The 9,811-nt window shown below is 41.0% G+C and overlaps 1 protein-coding gene across 3 annotated transcripts in view; it reads right to left on the bottom strand.

Moving 5' to 3' along the window:
• Window positions 1-808: 808 nt before the first annotated feature.
• The window catches only part of KIAA1958 (KIAA1958 ortholog), a 182,544-nt gene continuing 173,541 nt past the window's right edge, over window positions 809-9,811 (bottom strand). For 2 of the 3 annotated variants that reach the window (XM_006900842.1, XM_006900841.1), the window contains one exon: window positions 1,122-1,961. In XM_006900842.1, coding sequence (XP_006900904.1) covers window positions 1,158-1,961 — 804 coding nt within the window. In that variant the 3' untranslated portion in view covers window positions 1,122-1,157. Of the gene's footprint in view, window positions 1,962-9,811 lie in introns of all 3 variants that reach the window. The other variant, XM_006900843.1, reaches the window with a different exon arrangement.

Raw genomic sequence — 9,811 nt, forward strand, 5'->3', positions numbered from 1 at the left:
TAAGGAGACAAAGCATCCTCCCTTCCCCCCTTTACATCTATGCCCCTGTGCAGCATGAAGAAGCCAGAGAGTTGGCATCCAATTCCCAAATCAATAAGACAGTTGGTTTAATTACCATTGGAAAATGCTTGTCATTCCTCTGTAGCATCTGGTCCCCACTGGACCCTTATCATTTCCTTTACCTGCTCCCCCCACCGACCAAACTGTGCAGCTCTGCAGCTGCATCCTGGCCCATCCTCATCCTTCTGCCCCCAACCCTCACCTCCTTGTACCTCCAATATGTTTTTCCCCAATTAAAAAAAAATTAAAATAAAAAGTTCAAATGAAAGTAGTTTCCGCATGGTGCTTGAGAAAAAAACTGTAGGCACTTCTGCTTCAGGAGGTTTTGACATCTTAATCAGACTGCTGTTCCAAACCCCTTTCACCACTGGAAATTCTTTCATGGTAAACCCATCTGGGTCACTGGAAACCCTGCTCTCACACACTCTCTTGGAGCATTAATCTTCTTTCATAAAATCGTCTCTACTGACAGCAGAGAAGGCGTTTCTCCCGCGGCTCAGGCAATCTGAGCGGATCTTGATTCTCTAAACAGCCTGACTGAGCAGCTCCAGGAGCTTTCATCATAGAAGGCTGCTTACTCTGCAGAACCAAGTTATCCATCAACAGAACAGGACTGTCAAGTGCAATTCTCCTCCTGGAAATAGCACGTTGGCCTCTCTACTTTCCCTATCTGGGTGTAATTCAGCAAAGTGTATACACTGTCTTCATAATATTTTAAATACACTAAGCTATTGAAAATTTTTTAAGTGACTACTTAAGAGGTTCTCTTTTCCCCCCTCTTTTCTGAGAAGACATGTGCTAAAAAGGCACTAGATAAAGCAAATTTCCTCATGCTTGTGTCTGTAGCAATATACCTTCTGTATTCTGTAATTCAATGAAGGTAATAATTGAATAGAACATGCTAATTATTCAGACTCTATTATGATGTTCATTTAGAAAACAAATCTAAACTCAAAAAGAACAGCAGACCACACGGTCCCCTGGACCATGACATTGCAGTCACACCCTGCCTGCCTGCCTGGTGCAGCGAGGTGGCCAGGAGGTCTGAGTGGGCTCTCACCGCAGTGAGCAGGGCAACGGCCTGGCCCAGAGGACTGTCACTGGCGGTAGCTGTGGGAGCCAAGCCTCCTGGAGACCTGAGTAAAGGAGATGAAGGTGAAGTTCTCACAGTTTTCCAGTTTGACCTTCTTGGCTAAGTTTGGGACAACTCCCCGCAAGGACCGTAGACCCATCCTCTGTTCCTCGTACCACACGCTGCCCATGTCCGTGGTCTCCTTCCTGGCAGTGAGGTAGAAGGGGGACTTGGCCTCCATTTGGGTCGGTGGCCGGTGGATGTACATGTACTTGTACAGGAGGCAGTAAGGGCACTGTTTGTGGCCCCGGGAATGCTCATGGTAGATCTTCCCATGACACACTCTCGTGGAACTCCTGCTCTCCCGCTTGACGCTGTCTGTCCGGGCGAAGTAGGGCTGGTTTTGGGGATCTTTGAGTAGCTCGATGTCACCGTACATCAGATCGGCGTGTTCCTGCAGCGTCCGCATGTTCAGGTATTGACTGTTGTATTTGACCACAGTGGACAAGAGTGTGACGGGGCTGTCGTCCCCTAGGCAACCTGCCTGCCACATCTCCTCCTCATCTGAGAGGGAGAAGTAGATGATGTTGCGAGAGCGGGCCCCTGACATCCCTGCCTTACTCAGAACCCACAGCTTCTCCTTGAGCTTCTTGTTGGAAGAATTGAAGGTGCTGCTGGTGATGGAAAAGCCCACCCCTGCGTTCTTCAAGATGCGGTCCAGGCCCCGGCGGATGGCGTGGAGTGAGGTGGCCAGGAAGTCCGAGCCGTCGCTCTTCTTCACAGTGATGTAAAAGTTCTCGAGCAGCTCATTCAACTTCGCTGCAGGGATCTCAAATGAGAAAAACACTGAGGTTACACACGTGATGCCACCCAGCCACCAGAGCCCTCCTTCCATCCCCCAGAGCTCACCATGGACGGACTGCGGGCAGACCCCTTGTGGTCTCTAGAGGTTTGACCCCGTAGCATGATATAAAACTCCCTGCTGTCAAGTTACAACTAACTGATAGCAGACCTCAAAGGCTGTAAATCAGAGGAGAGGAGACTGCCCAACTTTCTCCTGTGGAGCTGCTGGGGAATTCAAACTGCTGCCTTTAGGATGCAGGGCGACTCCTTGCCCACCAGGCCACAGTGGAAGGGGACTGGGAACTTGAAGGTGGAAGAGCTGGGTTCCATACTTGACTCTACTTAATCTTTTCAGTGTTTCAATTTGAAAAATGGGACAACATAATCAATAGTTTCTCAAAGGATTGTTTTAAGGTTATGGATATGAAAGGGCCTGTAAGCAGTAATGAGCACATAACACACAGACTACGCGTACGTGGGAAAGAAAAGCTAAATCATTACCACATTGATCTTGGTAACTTAATACTGTTTCTTTCTAGGATGTCTTTTATTCTTTTTTTTTTTTTAAGAAAGTCATTCCTTCTGTCCTCTTAAATGGAATTCATCTACTCTCTGCAGAACTCCTGTGCTGAACTTATAAAACTTTGAATCACTTTCACATTAATTTCTTTGCTATCTGCGCATACAGCCTGGTCCTGGTAACTAACACAGTGCTGTAGGGGAAATGGCACATACCTTCTTGCATAGCAAGTTAATGCTGTTTGACTTGTTCCATTTGAATTTTATCTGAAAAGCACCTGAAATATCTTCAGATTAATGATCTAGGAGGTTTTAAGATTAGCTCAGAGAAGATGAAAAATTAATAATTACTATGACAGAGAGCTTCTTATTTAAGTGTAGTGGGAGAAAAAGGAAGCTTGGTAAGAAAGCTCTATCTTCAACTTATAACTAGAGAGACAAAACCAGAGTTTGTACATAGTCTATTCTGGCAGGAAAAAAAACAACAAATTAACAAAGGCAAGAATTAATTAGCAATTAAAATTTGAGACTACATAGCCAAAGCTCATTCTTCTAATAACTTTTCAATCAAATAGAAAATGTAAAAAATTAACTATAAAAAGGAGCCAAAACTAGTAATGAAAAATTTTTAGAAATAGATAGGGTGATGATTGCAAAACATGGTGAACATACATAAAATATATATTTAATATAATTTTAAGTATAAAAATATTTTACATATAAATACACATACTATGACAATAATTTTTTTAAATAAACCAAACTGGAAATATCATTAGTCAAGGCATAGGTGGTTGTTGCCTACCCTGTGCCATCCTCATCTCTGATACACTTGAGCCCATTGCTGCAGTCACTTATTTCAATTCATTTCGCTAAGAATCTTCCCCTCCTTTGCTGACCTCTACCTTTTAAAACATGATTTCCCTCTCCAAGGAGTAGCCTCTCTTGGCAACATGCCCAAAGTACTGAGATTTCGAAGCTTTGCCATCCTTTCATCTAAAGAACATTCTTGCTGAACTTTTCCCAAGACATATCTGTTTGTTCTTCCGACAGTCTACAAAATATTCAGTACCATTCTCCAAAACCACAACTCAAAGACATCGATTCATCTTCTGGCATCCTTATTCATCATTGTCCAGCTCTAAGAGGCACAGCAAGTGACTGAAAAGAGCATGGCCTGAGCCCAGTACACCTTAGTCATTAAACTAACATGATTGTTCCTCAGTACTTTGGAAGGTCCTTTACAGCGGACTTGCCCAATGCCTAATCTCCTTGGTGGAATCAAACATTAGATACTACCCTTAAATGACTTTTAGAAAACTTTATTTATTGATAAAAAGCAAACTGATATTTCAACTAAGCAAGTAAGAAAAAAGTAAACCAAGCTTAATAACAGAATGAATGGGGGGGGAAGACATGAAATTAATGTTCTGGAAAAATATAAACTGGGATAAATAAAAAGTGAAAATCCTAGTGGTGAGGTGCTGCGCTCTCAGCCCAAAGGCAGACAATTGCTCCACAGAAGAAAGATGAGCAGTGATCTCTTGTTTGTTTTTTCATTTACAGTGAATAGCTCAGGACAGAGCACAGTTCAGAGTTATTGTGCATAAGGTCACTATGAGTCATAGTCGACTCAACAGCACACACATGTACACACACATATATGAATGCACAACATGGTGAAGGTATATAAAATTTATATATAAGATATATAATTAAAAATACAAAGTACATATGTTCTATATATTACATATAAGCTCTCATGGCTATCTGTATTTATCTATGTATCTGTCTACATGTATATGCTCTGATGACCCTGTGGTAAGGAATTGTGCTGCCAACCTGAGGGCACATGGTTCAAATCCACTAGATGCTCTACCAGGAGAAAGACAGACAAACTCCTCCTGTGCTAAATGTACTGCTTCTGAAAACCTGCCGGAGCCAGGTCAGCTGAGTCAGCTCTGACTCAATGGCTCATAACACAATAGCAGCACATATATGTAAAGAGAGAAGACGCATCTGCTTGCAGAGATAGCAATAACTTAAACAAGGCTAGGAGGCAAAGGTCATCAGGATGCTCACCTCCCTTCTTTCTGCAGATCACAGGCACTTCTGGGTATTGGTAAGAGACCAGCTCTCATGTAGAAAAAGAATTCAAAGGATGAGTCTGATTGGCTTACCCCTGACTCAAACAATGATCAAAAATGTGGTCAGCTGTACTAACATTATAGTTCCATAGTAACTATGTGAATCATAGGAGCGATACAGTTCTGAGAAAATGGATGCTGAGAAGAAAATCATAAAATCATAATTTCTCTCTTAGTATGTAAAAACAAATACCAAAATCTACCTCTGATAACCTTTCTTGTGTATAGACTAAATTCTGCATGTGACTTATTTTTCAATGACCATGTGTAGATTCTGAATCTAGGCGTCCAGGGGCCTTCGGGATTCTACTTTTGTCTCTGCAGTACCTGGTGCTGCCATGTGAGGAAGACTAGGGACATCTTGTAGGCACATGAGAACATGTTGAGCAGAGATGATGTGTTTCCTCTCTAATGACTATGTCCCAGTGGTACCTTAAATAAGACCAGTAAAAGAACCCCCAGAAGATGCCACACAGACAGTAGCATAAGCAGTCTAGGATCCAATCTAGCAGGTATGGTATCATAGGGGGTGATGTGAACCCCAAGAAAGCAACCTTGAAAAGGTGGGTAAATGATGACTGCAGGAAGCCACAGTCGAAAAAATAAGAATGATAATTTTTAAATAGTAGGGGGAAAAACTACTTTCCCATTGTCTCCAGTCTTCAGCCTCTTGCTGTGGCAGACAGTGAAGCTGCACCCACAGCCAAGGCTGACTCATAACCCCTCTGTGCTCTAAAAATGACCCTGGTCTTTGTTTCCAAAGTAAAAGAGACACATATTCTGGTGGATTGTTTATAGATGTGTGGCCTGACCAGCACAAGTGCTGACTAAAAGGACTAGAACCTTGGTGTGACCTGAATTGAATCTCTCATGAATTGTGAGAAATGACGAAAGGTGAGGTCCACTTTAGGGTCTGCTGATCAGTCCATGTTTTCAGACTGGTCTAGGAGCCCCCAAAGGACTAAAATCTGAGTTTGGCCCAATTCAGACATCTCATAGTGAAAGGGAGGAAGTGTGAGCAAATCTGAAGACTGCACCTGCCTAAGGGTTTCTCGCAGAAATCAGTGCTTTTGGAAGGTTGCATATGGGGAATTGGGAAAGACTAGTGGTAAAGAGATGTGCTGCCAATACAAAGGCAAGCAGTTTGAATCCACCAGCTGCTACATGGGAGAAAGAGGGAACCTCCCTCTGTGAGAATTACAATCTCTGAAAACACACTGAAGGGTCAGCTATGACTCTGTTCTGAATCAACAGCACCTAACAACAACAATAGATTGTAATATTCTTGTAATTCATTATAATAGTGGAGTCCCTGGGTGGTATAGAGGTTAAAAGCGAAACTAAACACTAAGTGCAGAAAAGACGGTAGCTAATCCCACCCAGAGGTGTCTCATTACTGTTTTTACACCTGAGGATCTCAAGGAATGCCAAGTACACAGACACCTAAAGTAGACAAGGTGGACCTTCTAGGATCAGCGGAAAGGCACAGCCTTCCTCCAGAGCTCACATGTTGAATTCAGACTTTCAGCCTTTGAAATTGTGGCAGAATAAACTTGTTTGTTAAAGCAATCTATGAGGAGGAATGTGGCATCAGGATTGGAGGAAGACTCATCAACAATCTGCGTTATGCAGATTAACACGACCCTGCTTGCTGAAACTGAGCAGGACCTGAAGCACCTGCTGCAGAAGGTCAAGGACTGCAGACTTAAATATGGACTGAAGATCAACATCAGGAAAACAAAGATTCTCATCACTGGGCCAACTGGTAGCATCATGATAGATGGTAAAGGCATTGAGATTATTAACAGCTTAAGTTTGCTTGGCTCCACAATTAATACTCTTGGTATCAGCAGCCAGGAAATCAAAAGATAAATTGCACTGGAAAAATCTGCTCTCAGAGACCTCTCCAGAGTACTGAAGAGCAATGATATCAGTCTGAAGACTAAGGCGTGCCTGATCCAGGCCATAGTCTTTGCGCTTATTTGCTATGCATCAGAAAGCTGGACAGTGACTAGAGATGATAGGAGGATTGATGCCTTTGAGCTGTGGTGCTGGAGAAGAGTATTAAATATACCATGAACTGGTAGAATAACAAATAGGTTCATCCTGGAGAGGGTGAAAGCAGGCTACTTCTTGAAGGCAAGGATTCTGAAGCTTCATCTGACATACTCTGGGCATGTTGCAAGGAGTGACCAGTTCTTGGTGAGGGACATCATGCTTAGGAGGGCAGAGGGACAGCGCAAGAGAGGAAGACCCTTGATGAGATTAAGTGATTCACTGACTGGGGTAGTGGGGGGTAGGTGTGTCAGAGACAACAAGGTCGGTGCGGGGTAGAGCAGGGTTCAGAGCTGTTGTACATAGGGTCACTATGAGTTGCAAGTGACTGGACGGCACATAACAACAGCAATAACAACAAAGCAATCCACTCTTGGTATCTCTGTTATAGCAACAGTAGATAACTAAGATATTCACTGCAGAGCTAGTCATGATAACAGAAGATGAAAACAACTAAAATGTTTGTTAACAGATGAACATATAAACAAAATCTGGTATTTACATTTGTATACGCATACACAGATACAAGTACACTAGTGCTCACTGCATACTTCACAAGAGCCCAAAGAAAAAGACAATCTAAATCCCCATCAGCAGAAAATGGATAAATAAAATGTGTTGTGCAAATATATCCCCTACATTTAGATGTATGATGAAATATTACTCAGCCATAAAAAGAAATGAAGTCCTGGTTCATGTTACAACACAGCTGAATCTCAACAACATTATAATAGGGAGCTTTGGTGGCCTAGTGCAAGAAGCTGCACTGCAATCCCAGAGGTACATGGTTCAAAGGAGGAGCAATCTCCTCCTGTATCAGTCAGATCCGATTTGACAGTACACACACAAAAAATAAAAAAAATGAAAACAATTATGATTATAAAACAAAATCATTACTCTGAAAAACATTACTCTGAAATCTATCCCCAAAGGAAAAACATTATTTCATTTATATAAAATATCTAGAACAGACTAATGTGTACAGATCTAAGTTCATTAATTGTTTCAAGTATACGAGAAAGAGAGAGATATACTGCTTATTGATTATTAAGTGTCTAATGGGAAAGAAACTGAAGTTGCAAATGTTTTGCTATATATATTCTGGCATCTCCTAAAGAATCACCAGTTAGTCACTGATTTTAAACATTAACCCACTGAATCATGAGGAAGTAAAATGCCACTTTCAGGTACAAAGTTTTGGGGAAGTTTGTTAGGCTGCACAATACCTTTCGATTTCTCTAGTCTGACCTTCTGTTTCCCCCCCTCCCCCATTCCCCTAAACTCTCATTTTCCAGTTTCAAGTAAATTTTCCCTATTCCTAGCAACCCACAGAGTTCTTTATTTCTCCAAGTCTTTGCAGAAGTGCATAATTTGAAACAAAACTGTTACCAAACTGTAGTGAAGGAGATAAACCATCTTGCCTGCTGACAGCTCTGTTTATTTTTAATTGATACATCTAGACTGAAAATATCTTGTGTTGAGACTAAGAGAGTGATATCAAAGAAAATAGCACTATGATGCAATTCCTTCTTATTAAATACAGGCTAATTCTTTTTTTTTTTTAGGCTAATTCTTTAAAATATTGGCCTCATTCTTTGGAAAACATAATTTAAATTATTTAAAGTTAGTTGCCTAGTATCAGGGAGCTCTGGTGGCCATGTGGTAAGACAGAGTGCTGCAATCCCAAAGGCAGGCACTTCAAATCCATCAGCTGCTCTGCAAGAGAAAGATGGACTATCTCCTCCTGTGTGATTTATAGCCTCTGAAAACTCACTGAAGGGTCAGCTATGAGTTTATGGCATGCAACTATATAAGATACTTAGGCCGCAAAGCAGTCACTTGAATAGAACAAGGGGCTACTTATGGTTTAAAATTCAGGGGAGTTCTGGTGGCCTAGTGGCAAGGAGCTGCAATTACAATCCTAGAGGCTCACAGTTCAAACCCACCAGATGCTCTGCCGGGGAAGGAGGGACAATCTCCTCCTGTACCAGTCAGATCTGATTTGACGGTACACTCACACAAAAATAATAAAAGAAAAATTAAAAAAGATATATAAACCCTGTTTTTTTTAACTGTTTTCTTTCAACAGCCAAGTAGCTCTTTTAGAGAATTAGATTTATTCATATAGTTACGATTTCCAATACTTCATTCCTTTGTTGAGATTCATGTCTTTATCTGCTATAATTCTGCTTCTGTTGAAGAGCTTCCTTTGATATGTACTGCTATTGCACAGGCTTTTGGCAAGCAATGTGTCAACTTTAACTTGTCTAAAAAAATCTTTACTTCATCTTCATTCTTAATTCTTATTAATATAAAATTCTTGGTTGCCGGGTTCCCACAACCAACACACTTAGCTCTTTAAAGATGTTATCCCTTTGTCTTCCAGCTTCCATAGTTACAATGAAAACTTCTTTGTTTCTTTTATTCTTGCTTTTGGCTAAGTTTGCATCAACTGAGTTTTAAAATAATTTTGCTGTATCTGCTTTATTGGCTTGTTAGGCAATATATCTTTGTTTTGTTATTTGAGAGGTATACTTAGGGTTTATAGTTTATGTATTTAACTTACCACTATAATATCAAGTGACATAATACCTCTTCACGTTTAGTAAAACAACCTTACAATGGTATACTTTCATTTCCCTCTCTCAATCTCTGTGATATTATATCATTACATTTTTATTTTATACGTTATAAATCCCAAAATGCATGTTTATTGTTTCTGCTTAAAAAGGCAATTATCTTTGAAAAAGAATTACTTAAGTAAAACATACTACAGGGCATCATTTCCCTTCTGCTTGAAAATTTTCCTTTAACATTTCTCATAGTGCAAATCTGCTGGTGATAAATTCACCTTCTGATCTGAAAAAAATTTTTACTTAACTTTAATTTTTAAGATATTTTTACTGTATATTGAATTCTTTTTGACCTTTCTGCTGGAATGGATGTCGCGGGCTTTTTGGCGTCTCCGATATCTGGGAAAATAGGGTGGGTCTGCGGGGTCTGCTGGCTATCCTGTGAGGTGCCCAGCTTCAGCTAGTCAGAGCCGAGCCTCTGTTTTGACCTTTCTGCCAGAACGGATGTCTATCTGTGTTTCATTGACTATGCAAAGGCATTT

Source organism: Elephantulus edwardii, unplaced genomic scaffold (genome assembly GCF_000299155.1).
Source record: "Elephantulus edwardii isolate Elephantulus edwardi_28Jun2011 unplaced genomic scaffold, EleEdw1.0 scaffold00297, whole genome shotgun sequence".
NCBI lineage: Eukaryota > Metazoa > Chordata > Mammalia > Macroscelidea > Macroscelididae > Elephantulus > Elephantulus edwardii.